This window comes from Sarcophilus harrisii, chromosome 2, assembly GCF_902635505.1.
Source record: "Sarcophilus harrisii chromosome 2, mSarHar1.11, whole genome shotgun sequence".
Taxonomy (NCBI): Eukaryota; Metazoa; Chordata; class Mammalia; order Dasyuromorphia; family Dasyuridae; genus Sarcophilus; species Sarcophilus harrisii.
Genome location: NC_045427.1, coordinates 528,890,917 through 528,913,084, shown reverse-complemented (window position 1 = coordinate 528,913,084; position 22,168 = coordinate 528,890,917). Strand labels below are relative to the sequence as shown.

Genomic DNA, 22,168 nt, shown 5'->3' with positions numbered 1-22,168 from the left:
AAATAATTCCTTTCATATTTTCACTATAGAAGAGTTGCCAGGTAGGTTATATCAGTATCCCCATTTTACAACTGATAAAACTGTTAAATGACATCCCAGGGTCATACCATTGATAAATATCTGCTTTGAACTCAATGCTTAATAATAATAATAATAATAATAACTAACATTTATATCAGTTTTTCAAGTATTATGATAAGTAATTACAATTATTTCATTTGATCCTCAATTACTAAGAGAGAATTCCTATTTGAAAAAAAACTGCTTGAAAAAATGGAGAGCAATTTGGCAGAAATTAGGCTTAGACCAATATCTTACGCAAAAGAATATAATCAGATAAAAATATATACTTGACTTGAAAAATAAGAATCATGCTATTGAAAAAGATTAGAAGAGGATCTGATCACATAACTTTTATAGCTTTGTCTAAAGGTAGAATATTTAACTTAAAGAAAGGTTAATGAAATGGAAAGATTTGTATTATTATCTGCATAGCTGAACTAAGAAAAAAGTAGTCAAAAATTTTTTAAAAAACTTATCAAATACCTCGAAGATTTGTTATCAACCATAAACATATACACACATTATATATATATATATATATATATATATATATATATATAATATACACACATACATACATACATATCCCAGAGCCATTTCTCAAAGAATATAAATGATTTTCAGGATTGTGAACTATTAGAAATTATATGAAAAGTTACTACAAATTTCTCATAATAAAAATACTATAGATTACTTAAAATAGTTACTCCAGATTACTCTTAATGAGAAATGAAAATGAAAACAACTTTGAAATCCATGATACATGTAGCACATTGTCAAAGATAACAATGTGAGAGAGTTTGTATAAAGAGACATACTAATGTGCTATTTCTTGACTTGTATATGCCTTTCTGAAAAGCAATTTATAATTATACATTAAAAATTGATTAAAATACCCTTATCCTTTGACCTAGTGGTGTTCTGTTGGATATGGATTCTAAAAAGGGTGAAGACAGAAAGAAAGATATAATCAACACCAAAATATACTGGACTTTTTGTGGTGGCATCAAATTAGAAAGAAACTAGATATATTTGGATAGGGATGGGAAATAATGGCTAAATAAATTGTGGTTTATTAATATGATAGAAATTACTGTACTATAAGAAATGAGGAATATGATGAATACAGGGGGAATATGAGAAGACATTAATGATGCAAAGTAAAATAACAGAACCTGGAAAACACTATTAAAAATCACTACAATATAAAAGTAAAAAGCAGTAATACACACACACACACACACACACACACACACACACACACACATATATATATATATATATATATATATACAACATTGCATAATTATAATCATCAAGTTTGGCCCTGAAGAACAAAGAGGAATATACGCTTCCCTACTTTATTCTTTCTCGTGGCAGAAGACTCTGGATGTAGAGTAATACATAAAATTTCATCCTTCTCCTCCCCAGTCCACCTACATGGCCTAGAGACCATTCATCAGATGGCTGTAGAAGGAGACAAGTACTGATGGGTACCCAATCCAATGGGCCTAACAAGAACACACTTTTTTGGAAGCTTTCCCCAAACCTCCACACATCCTGCCAAAGGTCTTTATAGTATTCCCCCCCCCCCCCAACTAGGCACTTACTCCACCCCCATATCACTTTTACCCATGAAGGACTACTCTACCCTTCTCAACCTTTGTGTTGGACTTGAACCAAGAGGAATTCAGGTCCTAGTTCTTCCCATTTTACTTTACCTCCTGAAAACCTTAGTTTCCCAGATTTTGACAACTTTTCCAGTTTGCTTGATTTGAGGTAAAATCTCAGATTTATTTTAATTGGTGTTTTTTCTTAGTGTTTTGGAGCATTCTTTCATATGCTTATTAATAGTTTGCAGTTCTTTTGAGAAATGCTTCTTCATGTCCTCTGATGACTTGTCTATAGGAAAATAACTTTGAGGCACAAAGTTTTGTTATTTATGCATTTTAGAAATCAAACTCTTATCAGAAATATTCAGTACAAAGATTTACCTAAACTTTTTATATTAAAAAAATTCTCAAAGTTCAACTATTTTTTAAATCAAATATTGAATCACATTCTCTTAGGGAATATTTGTTAGATGCCTTAGATTATGGGTAAAGGTCAAATATTAAGTTACTCTTGGTATGATTATACAACTTTTCAAATTCCATGATGTCAAGAACTCTTTGCTATGTACATAACAGGCATTTAAATGTGTATTGAATTGAATTTGTTTTCTTGCTTTCTCTTTTTCCCTTTCCATAACTTAATTTGGTGGTTTTTTACCATGTATTATGACATCCCCTCCCTTCCTAGAGATCTTGAAGATAGCCTCTTAATTTATCCTGGATAAGAAATAATGTAAATTTCATTAATGACATAGCAAAGCTAGTTGACTATTTTGGATGATGATATGTATGCTTATTTATATTTAGTAGCATTTATGTAGTCCTTTAAGGTTTGCTAAACATTTTAAAAGTATTATCTCATTTTATTCTCACAGTAATCCTGGTATTGTTATTAGACCCACTTTTACCAGATGAGGATATGGAGGCAAACAGAGAATCAGTGTCTTATCTAGAGTCACACAATGAATTTAAATCTTTTATAATTACAAGTTTAGTACTCTTTATCTGCTGGACTGCCTACCTGTGTATTTGTATGTATACATATAGTGTATGCATAATACATGTATGTGTGTATGTTTGTGTGTGCATAAAATCTGTGTCCTTTCCCTTTCTGAAGTTGACGTCTCTTTTTTATTGAGTTTCTAAAGTGGCTCCAAGTGATGATTGCTCTTAATATGAAGCTCAAACAGGCCCCAAACAAAGTAATTCTTCTATCTGTCCTCACCTTCTAGAATTTTATATAGATTTCCCTTCATTTTACAGACCTTGTGAATTCTGTCAGAAAGGATTCTAAATTTTATTTTTGCACAGAAAATATTATTTTATCACTGATTTCCATTATAAAATGAACTGAAAATTCATGACTTTGGACTAGGGAGTAGTGATCTCACCAGTAGATTAATTTGAAATGATGGATGAGGTAAAGGTTATTCTAATAAAGAAAAAAAATGATCATTTTAAAATTTGTATTGTGCAGGAATTATTTGTTTTTAAGATTGTGAACTTCAGGAACTCAGGATAAATTAAATTAATTTTAGTTTTCCCTATTGCTCTTTTCTCTCTGGTAGAATAGTGGAATAGTAGAATAGAATAGTATCTATTAGATTTACTTAGAATGACAGATAGTAACTAAGAGGAATTTAAGCTCATGTTTAAGACAATTTATTTCATAAACATGGATAGAAATATTCTATTTGGCACTATTAAGATATATAATATAAACATTTTGAAAAAAATTAATTTAATTTATTATATCTCACATGTATCTCGAGTTTCTAACATAGTAAACTGCATATCACAAATTTATCTCCCTTGTATTAAAGAGTTTGAAATTCAAAAAGAACTCATCTTCATCTCCCCTCAAATTTCTCCTTCCCAACTTTCTCATTAATATGGGGGGGCATTATTATTCTTCCAGTCCCCCAGTCTCATAACTAGATGTAATTTTTAATGTCTTATTCTCACTTCACATATTAAATCTGTTGTAAAACTTTATCATTTCTCTCTCTACAGCAATCTCTTTTACTTTTCCTCTTTACTCAGCCACTTAAATTGAGCTCTATCACCTCTTTCCTGTTCTATTACAATAGTCTTATGATTGGTCTTCTGCCTCAAATTTTCCCCCATTTCAATCCAGCCTCCACTCAACTGTCAAAATGCTAAAGCACAATATTGACAGTTACCCACTTAGTCAATAAACTTCATCTGCTTCCTAATCACCTATCTAGTATTTAAAGTTTTTAACAACATGGCACTTGCCTTTTCCACTATTATATTTTAGTCCCATCCACAGATTCTATAATCCTGCCATGCTAGCTTGTTTACTATTCACTCATGTGCCTTCATCTCCAGTTTGAATTGGTGCATTTCTTTTTGCTGCCCCTTATATGCCTGCAATGTTCACCTCCCACACCTCCACTTCCTTGATTCCTTCAACTCAAAGCCTACCTTCTTTCTGAGGGAAACTTTTTTCCTTGACTGTCATCCCCCCAAGTTTTTGTGCCTTTTTTTCTGTGATTACTTCCCATTTAAACTATGTATTTTTTGTATGTATGTGGTGGTTACTTGTATGATATCTCACCCATATCGCCCATTAGCATGTGAACTCCTTGAGGGAAAGAACAATTTCCCCCCTATTCTTTTTGACTGTAGTAGATAGCATGATGCTTTTCACATAGTAAAATGCTTAATAAATACTTGTTGACTGACTAACTAGTGTAATGTAATGGATAGGGAATTGATCTTGGAGTAATTTATATTTATACATAATGATATTAATATTTATAATGAATATTTATAATTAATTAGTTTAAATGTTACTGAATTTGAGACAGTTTCATTTGTTTTCCTTGAAAGAGATAGCCTGAATAATTAATTATGAAACATTTAAAATTCATTTAGTTAGTTGACAGCTAATAAATTTTAAACTTAAAGTGAAAAGGAAAAAAATGGTCTATGAAGCATATTATCGAAGTATAAAGAATATTATCCAAGTATAAAGAATATTTCCTTGAGTTGGAAACCATTTTTCAATGCATATATTTTAATCAATAAAAATTCATTTCATATATGTATTTTTACTATATTTTCCTTCTTAAAATGTGATGCTTGGTACTTTAATAAAATCATCTTTTCTTGGCATCTCAGTATATTAAACTATTATTTCGAAGGCTATCAATTTCCATTTTTCATAACCTATGACCCCTCTCCAGTTATTATTAGTTGCTTAAAATAGTTGAACTGTGACTAGAGACAAACTATTTATTTTCTCCTCATTTTCTTCATTTAATGTACTTTCATTTTTTTTCCCTTGTCTTTGTTTTCTTGCCTACACTTTGGATTGTTTAATTTCCACGGTTTAATTTTTAGATGCTTTATTCTTTTCAATAATTCATCTCCTCTTAAGTATTTTAATATCCTTCAGATTAGTCTTCTCATTTATGAAGAGAATTTTTAAAACAGTATATCTTTTAATTTTTAAATTTATTTTCCATTGATTCTGTCAATACAAACAGTTTTGCTCTGCTAATTATACATATTCAAAACTAGTGTTAGCAACTTTGAGAAATTTTAAACCTTCCATTAATGATGCTTGTTAACTTTCAAGGGGCAAGACTAAAATCTTGCTTTGATTGTAACATATTTTTGTGGTCTTTTCTTTAGATAAAATTTGACAGTGTTGAAGTATGTGTTTGCTGTGAAATGCAACATCAATCATCAGGCTGCAGCAATCTTGGTGAAACCCTAAAACTGAACCCACTTCAGGAGGACTGTAATGCTGTGAGACTGACTTTAAAGGTGAGAAGAAGTGGGCTTTTTCTTTTTTCTCTGCTTTGGATCTAGTCTGACACAATCATTTAAAGGAATTATTAAACTATCTTTTTTTTAGTTTATCAAAATCAAGAGGAAAAAATAATTCTCACTTTCTAAAATATCAATTTTGCAACCATTTTCATAGTTACTGCTTGCCATGTTTCATTTTACTTTCTATTAAAATTAAAAGAGATTCTACTGCTTTATTTTGTTGCTTCTGTAATATACAAAATATAGAATAAAAAATTAGAATTATCCTCTAAATACCAGCTAGTCATAAAGTTCACTTCTTCCAGACATATCTGCTACTATACAATCCTGGACAGATGGTTTATTATTTTTTAAAATATTCAAAAAATAGTTATTTCCTCTCTCAGTAGTTTGTTCCAGTGTATAGCAACTGATTAAAGAAAATTGGCTAGAACAATTGTTTAAATTACTCCTTTTCTTTTTCTTCCAACTGCATAAAAAGGCAGTGGAGGTAGTGTTTTTATTATAAATTTAGAGTTGGTAAAAAATATGTAAGAAAAAGAATAATTAAATGCAATTTCTCTCCTATTTTTCATGGATGCACTTGTTTTAATAATTGGTGTTTATGACTGAAAGAAGACAGTTTACAATATGATGATCCTTATTTGTGGATTTTCAGAATATTTTTTAAAAGTTTAAAAAAGTTTTATTTTTATAGGAATGTTTACAATATTGAACATATTTTTCAAATAGGAAGAATTGAGCTTATATTTGGTGTACTCTCAGATAACATTATGCATTAATTTAAAATGACCAAAATATGAAGGAAAAAATGATTCCAATGTTGATACTTAAAACATTAGATCCTGTTTCCCTGGACAAAGTTACAAAATCTTTGCATTTTGACTTTGTTCATGAAGAGAAAGATGTCTGATGAGGCAAATGAGCAAATTATAACTAATCAGGGCAGCAACTGTCAGTGAGGGTGTTCACTTTCCCTAATTATGATTAGTAATTGCTTTCTGGTTTTTTTTTTTTTTTTTGTAAAGAGAGAACAGCTGTGGTAAGAACACAGAGCTTTATTCTTTTCAATTTACTGAATATTTTAGAAGAAACAGGACTTAAACAGGAATGAAAAGCATCTATCCTCTAGTCCATCTCCAATCCATTTACCCTGTTCTTTCTCTATCATTCTTTCCAACTGCCAATATAGATACAAGAAGAAACAGAGGGGGAAAAGTTACTGAATACCTTTCACAACCTCACAGAGTAAAATGAAATGAAAATTTTTACAAAGAACTAGAAAGTAGTTTCCCCTTATTCTATTCCATCATAACTCATAATATATATTTGACTGAAAACTAAATTTTGAGGGAAATTTGAGTGTGGTAGCCTATTTCTGAAGTTCAACCAAATCCTAAATCTTGTATCTGAAGACTATTTTAGGACTCTAAAGTCCAGCAAAGAATTTCTTTGTTGTTTGAATAGTATTTATCTTATATTTAGGCTGATTATAGGTTGCACAGTTAACTACTTATTGATAGAGAATCTAGAAAATATAATAAGATAAGTAATTTATCTTCAGATAAGCTAAGTAACTTAGCTTCCTAAATAAAACAACATTTGTACATTCATGAACCTTTAATAAATCATAATGAAATAACTTGATGAAGTTCACAGGAGATTTTGAAAAGAATAGCAAGTAAACCTATTTCATTATTATAAGGAACTTGCCACAGAAAGAACATCCTTTACCAAAACACATCTACACCTTCTCTATAATTGATAGTATAGTTGTCTAGGACACTGAGGAATTTATCTAATCTAGGAGTTAATCTAATAAATAGGGTAACACACACACACACACACACACACACACACACACAGCATAAATCAGATGCAATACTTGAATCCAGATCTTCCTGACTCTAAAAGCAGCTCTCTATCCTCACCTCAGCTGCCTCACTTGTGACAGTCATGAATCACTGTGTTGTCAATAATTGATAGTTAAAGAACTTTTAAAGTTGCTTATTTTCTGACTAGTATGCATACTCTTAAATGTGTTAATGTATTAAAATAATTATATAAAGGTCTGCTACATTTCATGATTTTCACTGAATGACTGGATAATCTTCCAACTTTTAACTGAAAATCAAGGATATACTATATGCATTCTTTCCCTAATAAATTGGTATTTTTTCACTTAATATTTTTCTCACCAGTTTTCCTTTAACCCTTTAATGTGTGGTTCTGTAATCTTTAGAAGGAATAATTGTATTAAGTCTATGATTTCTGTTAAGATGTGTTTATATTAATTAATCAGTGAAGATTATTTATTTATATTCTTTCACAATCGAAGATTATGCAAATAGGTTTCATTATATACATTAATATTTATAGAATATATCTTCTGGTATTAAATAAACATTTGTTAAACTATATAAATACTTAACATTTATGTAGCACTTTAAAGTTTCCAAAGGACTTAACATATATGATCTCATTTGATTCTCACATATCCCCATTTTACAAGAAGAGAAAACCAAGGCAAAGAGAGGTTGAAGTGATTTACTCAGGCTAACATGATTAGTAAGGAAGAAAGGAATGAAACATCTTCCTGGCTACATCAGTCACTTTTTTTCTGTTACATCATGGTGACTTGAGACTCTCTCTGTATTAAATTTCAATATTAGAATTATCCAGTGATGTCTAAATTAAAATCTAGCCAAATATGTTCCTTTGTTCACTTGATGAAATTATATCCAATTAAGTTGTTCTTAGAATGTTTGTGACTACAGAAAATCCATACAAACATATATAATTGTAATAAACTACTTTCAATCATCCTATCCTGACAATTAATTGCTTTATAAAGGACATATTGGTACTGGTAGAATAGAACTCCTTATAGAATTGAAAATGAAATGAAAATGGAAAATGAAATGAAAATGAAAATGAAAAAGGAGGTGCAAAAGCTCACTGAAGAAAACAGTCCCTTAAAAACTGTAATTGAACAAGTGAAAGCTAATGACTCTTTGAAACACTAAGAAACAATAAAACAAAGCCAAAAAGATTTTTTTAAAGAAGGCAATGTGAAATATTTCATTGCAAAAAAAAAACTGACATGGAAAATAGATCCAAAAGAGATCATTTTAAAAATTATTGAAATTCTGAAAAACATGATAATAAAAAAGAACTTAAACAACGTCTTTCAAAAAATCATCAAGGAAAATTGCCCTAATATTCTAGACCAGAAAATAAAATAGAAATTGAAGTAGTCTACCAATGAGATGAAAACTCCCAAGAGTATTATAACCAAATTCCAGAGCTCCCAGGTCCAGGGGAAATATTGCAAGAACCAGAGGAAAACAATGTAAGTATTGTGGAGCCACAGTTAGGCTTAACAAGAAATTTAGCAGCTTCTACATGAAAGAAAGGATCAGGGTTTGGAATTTCTGGATGGCAAAAGAGTAGAATGAGCTCAGAACTCGGTATAATTCTTTCTGGGGATTGGAGGGTGGGGGATGGATAGTCAATGAAAGAAGATTTTCAAGTACTCTTGATGAAAAGACTAGTGCTGAATAGAAAATTTGATGTTCAAATTTAAATTCAAGAGAAGCATAAAAAAAGGAGACAGGAAAGGGACATCATAAGGCACTTAAAGTCAAACTGTTTACATTCCTGCATTAGAAGATGATACTTAAAACTTTCTCATTATTAGAACAGTTAGAATATATATATATATATATATATATATATATATATATACATACACACACACACACACATATAGAAAGAGAGAGAGCAAGTGCGAGACAGAGACAGAGCAAGTGAGAGACAGAGACAGAGACTGGGCATAGGTGTGATTTGAATACCATGGGATGATATCTAAAATAAAATTAAGGGGTGAGAAATAGGAATGGAGTAGAAGAAAGGGAAAAAGTAGAGTAAAATGTAGTAAAATATCTGATGAAAAGGAGGCACAAAAGAGCTTTAACTGTGAAAGCGAAAATGAGGGAGGTGGTGGGAAGTACTTCACTGGAATTGTCTCAAAAAGGGAATAATATATACTCAATTGGGTATGGAAATCTATCTTACACAACAGGAAAGTAGGAGATGAAGAAGATAAGAAAACAGGATTTCTCATAGAAGGGAGGGCAAATTGAGAAAGCAGTAGTCAGAAGTAAAACATTTTAAGGAGGGACAGGATGAAAGAAAAGAGAATAGAATAACCTGGGGGAATTAGAATGTAGGGAAGTTAGTAATCAAAACTGTGGAGAAAATCTTAAGCAAGTTTCTCTGATGAAGGTGTCATCTTTCAAATATATGGAGGTCAGAAGTAAACATTTTTAAGGACAGGGAGAAAGGAAAGAGAATAGAAAAAACTGGGGGAATTAGAATGGAGGGAAGTAGGTAATCAAAACTGTGGAGAAAATCTTAAGCAAGTTTCTCTGATGAAGGTGTCATCTTTCAAATATATGGAGGTCAGAAGTAAACATTTTTAAGGACAGGGAGAAAGGAAAGAGAATAGAAAAAACTGGGGGAATTAGAATGGAGGGAAATACAGTAGGTAATCAAAACTGTGGAGAAAATCTTAAGCAAGTTTCTCTGATAATGGTGTCTTTCTCTCAAATATATGAAGAAATCAAATTTATAAAAATAACACCCATTCTTTAAATGATAAAGTTTTCAGCTAAGTAATTAAAGCTATCTATACCCATATGAAAAGCTCTAAATCACTGATTGGATAAATGCAAATTAAAACAATTCTGAGGTACTCCCTTATTTCAATTATATTGAATATATAAAAAAGGGAAATGACAGATGCTAGACAGGATGTAGGAAAATGGAGTCACTAATTCATTGTTAGTGGAGTGATGAAGTGATTCAACTATTATGTAAAATAATTTGAAACTGTCTGTAAGTCTTTGACCTATCCAATACTAAGTCTGTATCCCAAAAGAGATAAGTAAGCAAAAAAGAAAAAGAATCTATAAATACAAAAAATGTTTACAGCAACTCTTTTCTGGTGGCAAAAAATGGAAATTGAAGAAATGCCCAGAATAAGTTGTGATATATGATTGTGATAGAATACTTTTGTACTATAACAAATGATGGGCCCCAGGCAAGGAAACTAGATTGTGAAGGAGGTAATAAAAGATTTGGGCTTTCACACCTGGCTATTCTTGTGGTGATTACTCTACTGAAATGAAGGCTGTTCCAGAGACCTCCAGAAAACTAACAAAGAACACTACAAACTATGAAGGGTTTATTATGAAAAATAAAAAAATAATACAGCTCAAAGCATACTTTTTAACTACCTTTATTTTTCTTGGGTTTTTATTTTGGTCTATGTTGTTTTGTGGTTTTTTTGTTTTTGTTTTTTTTGTTTTTTACAACATGACAAATACAAAAATTTGTTTATAAGACTACACATGTGTAACTCATATCAAATCCATTTCCTTTTCAATCAGGAATGTGGAAATGAAAGGAAAGAATTTGAAACTCAATTTTTAAAATGAATGTTGATTACAGGTAATTGGGGGGAAATAAAATACCAAAAAAAAAAATAGTAAGCTACAAAAGGTCAAATGCATGCCTCTGAGTCACTCTACTAGAGACCTCCTTCCAAGATATCATTGAGTCTAATGCTCCATTTAGGGTCTGGCTACCCTGGAGGAGGGTTTGATTTGTTGTTTTTTTAGTTTTTTAAAGTACATATTTAATTCTTTGGTCTACTTTTGCTCTATTTTATTGATGAGAGTGTTTAAAGATAAAAATTTCCTCTAATTATTGATTTTGCTGCATCTCAAAGGTTTTGGCATGCTATTTCCTTATTTTAAAATTTAAAATATTTAAATTTTAGATATTTTAAATCATTTTAAAATACTTTTTGTTTCTATAGTTTTTCTGTTACTCATTCTTTAAATTAGGGTTTTTTTTTCAGTTTACTTTTAGTCTGCATTTTTATGGATCCTTATTAAAATAATTTCCAATGTATTATGCTTTGAAAAGGATACATTTACTATTTCTGCTTTTCTGCATTTAACTATTGATCTAAGATGTATCAGTTTGTAAAGTTTTGTAAAGTAAATGTATCACTGAAAATTATTTCACTTATAGCAAGCACTTATTCCTTGCTATTCTTATTCAGTTTTCTAGGTATTTATAATTTCTAGGTTCTTTAAGATTCTGTTCACTTCCTTGACTTCTTGTTCTGAGAGGGCAAGATTAAAGTCCCACACTGTTACAGTTTGCTATCAGTTTTCATCTGTAATTAGTTTACCTTTTCCTGTAAAAAATTGGATGCTATAGCATTTGATGCATATAGGTGTAATATTGATATTACTTCATTTTCTATGGTAACTCATGTATTTTCCCCATTTATCTTTTTAAATTGTCTGGTTTTACTTTAAATTTCTCTGAGATCATGACTAATTCCGCTTTTTACAAATTCAACTCCAGCCCTTTATCTTTATTTTTTCATTTTTAAATGTGTTTGCTATAAACAACACATTGTCACATTCTGGTTTTTAATCCATTTTGCTATTCATTTCCATTTTTGGGTGAGCACATCCTTTTCACATTCCAACTTACAATTACTACTTGTTTTCCCTCCATCATACTTTTTGTCAGTACTTATGCTTTTTGTCTCTCTCTGTCTCTGTCTCTCTCTCTAGCATCTTTTCTCAAATGTCTAATTAATTTTTAACCACTACCTTCCTAGTCCACACCCTTTCTAAGAATCCATCCCTTATCCTCTTCTCTTATTCTCCTATTACTTACTATACTAACTCTCCTGTTTCCCTCCCTTATCCTCTCCCCCTTTAAAAAAAATACTTTTTTTAATCCTTTCTTTTTATACTCTTATTTCTTTATCTTTATCCTCTATCTTTCTAAAAGTCCTTCCTTTATCCTATCCCCTTGCCCTCCTACTTCTCTGTAATTTAAGAATTTTATAACCTTTTATGTGTAAATTTTCACTTTAACACTTCTGACAATAAGATTCTAGTATAATTTATCCTTCACCCCCTCCTGCCTTCACTGTAATTTCCTCATTTCTATGAAATAATTATGTCATTTTACCTATCCCTATCCAATTGTATTTTTTAAGATCTTCCCATCATACTTAACTCAACACCAAGTCTTCTATTTATGTATGTTTTTATACAAGTAATTATAACATTCTTAAGAGTTATAGATAATATTTTCCCACATAAGAAGTAAATATTTTTACATTAAGTCCTTTATAATTGGTATTTAATGTTTACTTCTTATTTTTCTCTTGAGTCTAATAGGTCAAAATTTCCATTCAGTTCTGGTGTTTTCTTCCCATTGTCTTCAAGACAGAAGCTCTTAAATCTTGTGTTATCCTGACTATAATTCCAGAGTATATAAATAGTGTAGTTTTTTTCCAAGTTGTCTATAGTATTTTTTTCTCCTTGACTTGGAAGCTTCGAAATTTCGCTATGATATTTCTGTGAGTTTTCATTTTGGGATCTCTTTCAAGTAGTGCTTGGTGGATTTGTCTTTGTTTCTATTTCATTATCTTGTTCTAAAACTTTAGGACAATTTTCCTTAATAATCTCATACATAGAATGTAAGCTCTTTTTAAAAATGATAACTTTCAGATAGTCTTACAATTCTTTTATTGTTTCTTCTTAATCTCTTCTCCAGGTTAGTTGTTTTTCTAATGAGATGTTTCACATTCTCTTCTACTTTTTCATTCTTTTGACCTTGTTTTATTATTTCTTGCAGTTTTGACCAATTCTAATTTTTAAGGCATTATCTTCTTCCTTAAGTTTTAGATCTCTGTTTTCAATTTCTTTGACTTTCTTTTCATAATTTTCTCGATTTTCTTACTTTAGTATTATTTTTTTCTAATTTTTCCTCAATATCTTTGATTTTTAAAATCTTCTAAAAATTCTTTTAGGGCTTTGTGATTATTTTGTTTGTTTTTGAGATAGAAGCATCTATTTTAACTTAATTATCTCTATGAATTTGAACTCAGATCTTTATCATGATAGTAGCTATCTATAGTTGGATTTTTTTCTCTTGCTCTTTTATTTCTTTTCAGTAGATTATTTCTCATCTATTAATTTAGTGTTAAAGTAATTTGTTAGTCCTGAATTGTGGGGAATGATATCTCAGTCTTCCAGGTTTTTGTGCTGTTTTTTTAAGCTTTATCTTTGGGTCTAATTTAAAATATTCCTCTTTGTTGCTCAGCCCCACACCAGGACCCTTAGCAACACTATCATCGCAATCTTGCTCCCTGTCATTCTTTCGACAACTGACCCTTCTACCATAGAACCAAAACCAGGGACCTCTGCTCTTCTACTAAGGCCCACAGCAAGCAGAGTCTCAGTCTTCTGTGACCATATTCACAGCCACGTGCTTGTTATCATAGCCCTGGACAATGTCTAGTCAGTGTTTTTGGACCTGGAGTTCAGCATCAGTGGAGGCCCCTGCAATCTTCTCCAATAGCTGTTAAATCCCAGTAGTGCCTGTGAGGTGAAAGTTCCTGAAGCTGAGGAAGCCACCTACACAGCTCCCCAAGGATTGTTTGTTAATTTAGCAGTATCTGCTAGGAGATATTTGCCTTTCAATCAAATCTAACTATCATCTTATTTGGGTCTTTGCTATAGTCTGTCAAAATAGTCTTAAGCATATAGCTGTTTTACTTAATTATTTCTGTCACTCAAAGTTCACATTGAGCCATTTTTTAATATTGTTTGGGGGGAATTTAATAGAGCCAGGTAATTTCCTGCCTTATTCTGCCATCTCTTCAGAATCCTGTCAAGTTAATCAGTTTTGATAATTGGTTTTCTATTCTTCCTTATTTTCTCTTTTAGAAATTATTTGTTCTAAAGATGGCTTTCTGAGACAAAAAAGTGGAATATAGCAGCATGTAGGTGATACTAAAAAAAAAAAGGCTATTACTAAAAATATTTTTTTACTTTAAAATAATTTAACTCCTAGCATTATTTGTGAAAGGTACCTTATCTTCTATTTTTTGAATTGTATAACATATAATATCCAAGTAACCATAGTTAGATAAAACCATTTTCAGTTTATTGTAATAAATGACATCAAACATTTGTCTTAACTTTCCAGATTTACCAACAATTCTTTTCACATGACTAATTCTTTCCTAAATAATTTGTCTTCTGGTTTAACTACATTATTACATTCAATTGGTTCTAATATGTCATTATTTTTTCAATGTCAAAAGATTTTAATGATCACTGGTTTTATGGTGTGGAAGGGCATTCTGCTCTTTTTCTAAGCCTTTTTTTTTTTTAAATAAATCATTCTTAACAAATTATAATAGAATTTTCAGAAAATTCCTTTTACTCCTCAGAATTTTCCTTTTAATATATCAATTTTAACTAATATATGTCTTACAGTGCTAGGAAAAAAAAAAACTTTTGTTCTCTACATACTATCTTGATGTCTATCAAAATGTCCTATTTGTATATATATGATTGCCCACATCAAGTTGATAACGATTCTGTACTTGCTTCTTAATAGTTTTTCACTTTTAAATTCATATATTCATGATTGAATTCTCAGTCATTTGTTTATTATTAACCGTATTATAATTATTAAAGCAATAAATGTCCTTCTTAACCATACTGTATTGTATTGCAATGGTTATTCTATTGGATACATTCCTCTCTAGTGTAGAAATCTCTAACAGTAGTCTTTTGTTCCTTTTTTTGTGTTCCTTTTTGCATGTTGTTAAACATTTTGTCATTAGGGCAATATAGATTCCTAGGAATTCAGAGCATTCAATGAGGAAAATATTTCATTGGTTTACTTTTATATGTGTTCTCAAGAAACAAAGTACCTCAGAGTTCCCAGATAATTCTAGAGATATCTGCAAATCGTTTTCATTCTTAGCATTGTGATAAGAAAAAGAAAATATTTAATTATAATTTCATCTTTTCCTACTCTTTAAGTAATCATAACTATTTTGAGAATCTATCTGACACTCAAACTAAATTTCCTTTTCAATATATATATATATATATATAAAACACATATTTTGATTAAGTGAACCAAAATATGAGTGACAACAGGCAAATTTGTGGAATAGCACGGCTTTGTTATTTAAATAAATTGATATTGGCTTGATTTATTTAATTGAATATGTTAAAAGTTCATTTTGCTACTTAATAAAATCACTTTCTGGGTAGTAGGGCCATTATTTAATGAATCACATTGAGGGCATTCAGTAAATATTAAATAAAAGCAACAATTAGTATTGTAATGGTTAAATTCTTTAGACCTAGGAGAAACATAGTAAATGTAATCAAGAACAAATCTTGATATATTCCCTTCAAGTGAGATAAAGCAAAACAAAAACAAAACAGCCTTTATTGAGGCAAAATGAAGATTTTTTAAAAAAATTATTCTGATCATATGCCAAGTTCAAGTTGGCTAAGGGCTATGACATATTATTCCAGGTGGTATGAAAGAAATTATATACAGAATACAAAAAAGAGCAGATTCATTAACCTAGGAAGTTTAGACAAACTGTCATATGGTTGTAATATTTTGTAGAATTTTAATTCTCTCCTACATTTCAGAATGTCAGTATGATTATATTACAATGAACTACTCATTCAGAAGATTGAACAGGACTTTTTTCTTCTTCTTTATTTCCTGGTGTAGAAATTAATTTGTCAGTAGTCATATAATATAACAGCAAGAGAATCTTTATATAAAGGGGAGAGTGGAAAGCAGTAAATTATTTGTTTTAAATGCTTTTCTTTCTTGAGGACAATGCTATTACAACTTATTTTGAATAGATTCAAAAAAAGTAAGATGATTTATTGACAAAAAATGCAAAAGGACTTTTAAAATAAAATCATGTCTTTCTTTAATATTTCCTTATTTTTGTTAAAGAAATAAAAAAGCTTTGTTTCTAATTTTAAAAGTAAGCTGTCAACATATAGATAATAGTTATCTTTAGAAGTGACTTATTTAAAAGAACATGCTTCTGAACATGCTTACAGATATATAATATATTAAATTGAAGCAATTATCTAAATAAAATCAATTCTTTGACACTTTTGTCTGAAGTATCCCCAAATTGGAAACTGTTAGAAAAATGTAAGAATATGACGTTACAAGATGACGTTACTAAAGAGACTTAAGGAATCACATCTGTACATCATAAATACATTTTTTAAAACGTCGAGAGTATGGAGGTATATAGCATGAATAGCAATTAATATAACAAAAGAAAGACTAAAGAGAAAGATAGAAAATAACTTGTTACCAATGTGGGAAAAATTTGCAAGTCAGCTCCTGGAAACATTGTAGAGCAAAAAGTCAAAATCAGTTCCCAATTAGAAAATGAGAAATAGGGATGTAAAATTAAAACAATCTTAATTTGACCAATTTAAAAAATTGTTGACCACCACCTTTCTTTTTCCCTCTTACTCCCAAATCCCTAGAAATAGATAAAAGAAAAAAAAATCAACAGACTATTATCAGTGCATATGATAGTTTAATGTATGTAAATCAATCGAGTATAGAAAATGTGTTAGGCTGGAAATATTTGGTCTTCTTACCAACCAGTCAGATTTGATAGCCAGAGGCAATACTAGTTGAGAATATAAACTGATTTTTAAAATCTTTTGGAGGAAAATTATAGGTTATAAAGTGATTCTCTAAAAAAATAGTAAAAAGAAATGGAGGGCAAATATATTTGGGGAATGTAAAAAACAAAAGATATCAATAAAATTTTACTTTTTAAAGATTAGGAAATCATTGGTAACTGGGGGAAATCAGTTTCAGTTGGATCATGAAGCCAAAAGCCAGATTGCAAAGGGTAGAAGAATGAGAGATGAGAATGGAGAAAATAGTATAAAGTGCTTGTTCTAGAAGTTTGAGCTAAAATGGAAAGCTGTAAGATGATACTTTGAGGAGATTGTATAATGAAGTGAAAGTTTATTTTGTTGTTTATTGTTTTTAAATAGTGAGGGAGATCTGGGTATGTTTGAAAGTAGTGGAGAAGAAATCAATTTGGAAAGAAAAGTTTCAAGAGAGAGAAGGGGGATGGTTAAGATTGCAATCTGCTGTTCTGCTTTGGTCATAAAGACCTTCCCCTTCCACAGGTCTGAGAGGTAAACTATCCTGTGTTCCTCTAATTTATTAATAATTTCATTCTTTATGCCTAGGTCATGAACCCATTTTGACCTTATCTTGGTGTACGGCGTTAAGTATGGATCAATGCCTAGTTTCTGTCATATTAGTTTCCAATTTTCCCAGCAATTTTTATCAAACAGTAAGTTCTTATCCCAAAAGCTGGGATCTTTGGGTTTGTCAAAGACTAGGTTGCTATATTTGTTGACTGTTTTATCCCTTGAACCTAATCTATTCCTTAGCCAATACCAAATAGTTTTGGTAACTGCTGCTCTATAATATAATTTTAGATCTGGTACAGCTAAGCCACCATCATTTGATTTTTTTTTTCATTAATTCCCTTGAAATTCTTGACCTTTTGTTTTTCCATATGAACTTTGTTGTTATTTTTTCTAGGTCATTAAAATAGTTTTTTGGGAGTCTGATTGGTATAGCGCTAAATAAATAGATTAGTTTAGGTAATATTGTCATCTTTATTATATTTGCTTGTCCTATCCAAGAGCATTTAATATTTTTCCAATTGGTTAGATCAGACTTAATTTGTGTGAAAAGTGGTCTGTAATTTTGCTCATAAAGTTTCTGATTTTCCCTTGGCAGATAGATTCCTAAATATTTTATATTATCAGTAGTTACTTTAAATGGAATTACTGATCACAAAATAGAAAATTTCGATTATACCAAACTGAAAAGTTTTTGTACAAACAAAACTAATGCAGACAAGATTAGAAGGGAAGCAATAAACTGGGAAAATATTTTTACAGTCAAAGGTTCTGATAAAGGCCTCATTTCCAAAATATATAGAGAATTAACTCTAATTTATAAAAATCAAGCCATTCTCCAATTGAAAATGGTCAAAGGATATGAACAGACAATTCTCAGATGAAGAAATTGAAACTATTTCTAGTCATATGAAAAGATGCTCCAAGTCATTATTAATCAGAGAAATGCAAATTAAGACAACTCTAAGATACCATTACACACCTGTCAGATTGGCTAAGATGACAGGAAAAATAATGATGATTTTTGGAGGGATGCGGGAAAACTGGGACATTGATGCATTGTTGGTGGAGTTGTGAATGAATCCAACCATTTTGGAGAGTAGTTTGAACTATGCTCAAAAAGTTATCAAACTGTGCATACCCTTTGATCCAGCAGTGTTACTACTGGGATTATATCCCAAAGAGATTATAAAGAAGGGAAAGGGACCTGTATGTGCACGAATGTTTGTGGCAGCCCTTTTGTAGTGGCTAAAACTGGAAACTGAATGGATGTCCATCAGTTGGAGAATGGCTGAATAAATTGTGGTATATGAAAATTATGGAATATTACTGTTCTGTAAGAAATGACCAACAGGATGATTTCAGAAAGGCCTGAGAGACTTACACGAACTGATGCTGAGTGAAATGAGCAGGACCAGGAGATCATTATATACTTCAACAACAATACTATATGATGACCAGTTCTGATGGATCAGGCCATCCTCAGCAACGAGATCAACCAAATCATTTCTAATGGAACAGTAATGAACTGAACTAGCTATGTCCAGAAAAAGAACTCTGGGAGATGACTAAAACCATTACATTGAATTCTAATCCCTATATTTATGCACACCTGCATTTTTGATTTCCTTCACAAGCTAATTGTACAATATTTCAGAATCTGATTCTTTTTCTACAGCAAAATAACGTTTTGGTCAGGTATACTTATTGTGTATCTAATTTATATTTTAATATATTTAACATCTACTGGTCATCCTGCCATCTAGGGAGGGGTGGTGGGGTAAGAGGTGAAAAATTGGAACAAGAGGTTTGGCAATTGTTAATGCTGTAAAGTTACCCATGTATATATCCTGTAAATAAAAGGCTATTAAATTAAAAAAAAAAAAAAAGATTGCAATCTGCTGGGCACAAGAAGCTGGAATAAAGTGCTGTTGTAGAGTTATTGACCTCAATAGGAAAAAGGACTACCCCATTTTCAGAGGTGGCCTTGGTAGAAAAAAGGGCAACTTGTTTGGGAAAGGAAAGAGTGGGGAATGATACAGAGATAATGGAAAAGAGGGATACTCATTAACTTTTCAGTAAAATGAGAAGCAAGGACTTCAGCTAAGTGATAAATGAGGGGGGTAAAGAGATATAAGGAGGTTTGGGGAATTAATAGAAGACTTGGAATGTTTCTCTGGAGCTTGAGTGAGGAAATCAATTTTGAGAGATTAAAAGACTGTCTTGGTGTAGTGTGGTCCCAGATGAAGATGGGTAACAGAAATAATTTGTTAGGACTTCCTCCATCTTCATTCCTGGAAGGTGATCAACAAACAAAATTAGAAAATATTTTTCAAGATTTTTGTAGCAAACTATTCACAATATAAATGTTAGTGGTGTCACTATATTTATACTCTTAACATCTCAGTGCTTACTGTTTGTCATGAATAAGCAGAAATATCAGTAAAGAAAGGAGCTAAGAAGGACAGATGGACTCTGCTAAAGTCTATGCAGAGAAAGTCCATATTTAAGATAACACAACTGTGAGATAATTTCTCAAGATCTCTTGATGACATCAAGACACTGAATGATTAGATGAAATAAGCAGAAGACTAGATTGAAAAAGTTATCAATAATTACCAATCCTTATGCCTCCTTCATATCTGTGAGAATGATCTTCAGACACATTAAGAGCAATCATAATGAAACTATGAGGAGGGAATATGCAAGTTTTAGGAAACAGCCACACAGTCACAAAATTAGAGGTTTGGAAGGGATCTCTGCAAATGTTTTGTACAATTCATATGTGACACAGGACACTATGCTATATCTGACTAGTGCTTGTCTAGTCTTTTCTTGAAGACTTCAAAGGAAGGGAACTCAATGTCTCATGAAACAATCTGTTCCACTTTTGAACAGCTTTAATTGTTAGAAAGTCTTTCCTGATATCAAACATCTGAAACTTGAAAATAATTTTTCTGGTTCTTCCTTCTTGAACCAAACAGAAATAAATATCAGATCTCTTCCCCACATTACAAGCTTTCAAATACTTGCCCACATGAGCTGTCATGTCTCAACTGAGACATCTTTTCTTCTGGATAAGCATCCTGATAGTCTTTTATAGATTACATCCCTATAGTAACACTGTAAAGTACAGAGACACCAATATCCCACTCTGTTTATTCTTTGTTGACTATAAAAAATATTTGTCATAGTAAAGCAAAAATTGCCTTGAAAGTTGTCCTCCAATAAAATATTTCCCATGCATATATTGAAATCATGTGAGATTTAGTGGAAGGTGTAAGCACTGGTAATTTTGATGATTCTGGTTATTATTATCAAGCGAGGAATAAATTAGAATGATGTTTGTTAAAAAGTATTTGACACTTTGTCTGAGGATGTCCCATATATTATCTAAAGGGTGATGTCTTCCAAATTCCCTGAGATTTATGGAATATCTTAAGATTTACAGGAATTCTGCAGGTTGAATGATTCCCTTGTTGAAGATGATGGAAAATATGATCAAGAATTGCTTTGGATCATAAGGCATTGATGAGATATGACCTGAATCATTGGACAAAGTCCTCACATTAGTGAAATCACTAATACCTCAAAGTGTGGAAATATTCACTTAATTAAAGGTGAATGGCACATCAATTGGTATATTACTAATAGTCTCTTTCCATTTCAGAATAATTATGAATACAAACCTTAAGCTATATCAATCCAATCAAAATTGTGGTTATAGTTTTAGATTTGGTTGAGAGTCAAAGCTCTATTAGTTTCTCCATTATACTTTATGACTTCAAATATGCTATTTTATGAAGAAATTAAAAATAAGTATATAGCGAAAAGATTAGAGAGATGTCTTTACTGGATTCCCAAGTTTGGACAGATGGCTACAAATGACATCTTTAAGATTCCCTTGCTTTCTTTCACCTTCAGTCTCTTGAGCCAAGCATTTATTAAGTGCTTATTATGCGCTGGGAATACAAGAAAAAGTAGAAAGAAAGACTATATGTCCCTGCCTTCAAGGAGCATATGTTTCAAGGAAGGAAGCTAACAAATTAAAAAAGAAAAGCTTAAATGGAGGGGGAGAGGAAAGAGATACCAAAATGGGAGGTGAGGATGGGGAATGCTAGTTTGACACCTTCCCTAAATGGAGGTGCTAGAAGAAGCTATTCATTCAGAGGAAGAGGTCTTAGAGTTGGAGGCTAGTTGCAACATCCACATTTCTAGTCCTTACTGCTGTAACTATCTAACTGTAACATGTTTATTTTCTTTTCCTTTCATTTCCATTTCTTCTATCTCTCCTTTACTTTTCTCTACCAAAAACCAAGCTATTGATAGTTTTATATATTTATGTAAATATCTTACATTTCATATTCAAAACTAATATTGTTGGAATTATTTCCAGATAATGTTTGTCTAGTTTTCGGTGAGTACTATTCATTCTACAGTGATTTCGTAATGTACTTGGCAGTTTCTTTATTCACAAAGAGCTACAGGGCCTAGTGTTTTTATCTTTTTCTCTTTATTTCAAATAAGGAAGAAAAATTGTTTAAATTGAGACCC

General features: G+C 31.0%; 1 protein-coding gene across 2 annotated transcripts in view; it reads left to right on the top strand.

Annotated features, from left to right (window-relative positions):
* Positions 1-22,168, top strand: part of FAM189A1 (family with sequence similarity 189 member A1) — a 551,389-nt gene that overhangs the window by 430,638 nt on the left and 98,583 nt on the right. For both annotated transcript variants that reach the window (XM_031955472.1, XM_031955471.1), the window contains exon 4: positions 5,340-5,474. In XM_031955472.1, coding sequence (XP_031811332.1) covers positions 5,340-5,474 — 135 coding nt within the window. The remainder of the gene's footprint in view (positions 1-5,339; positions 5,475-22,168) is intronic.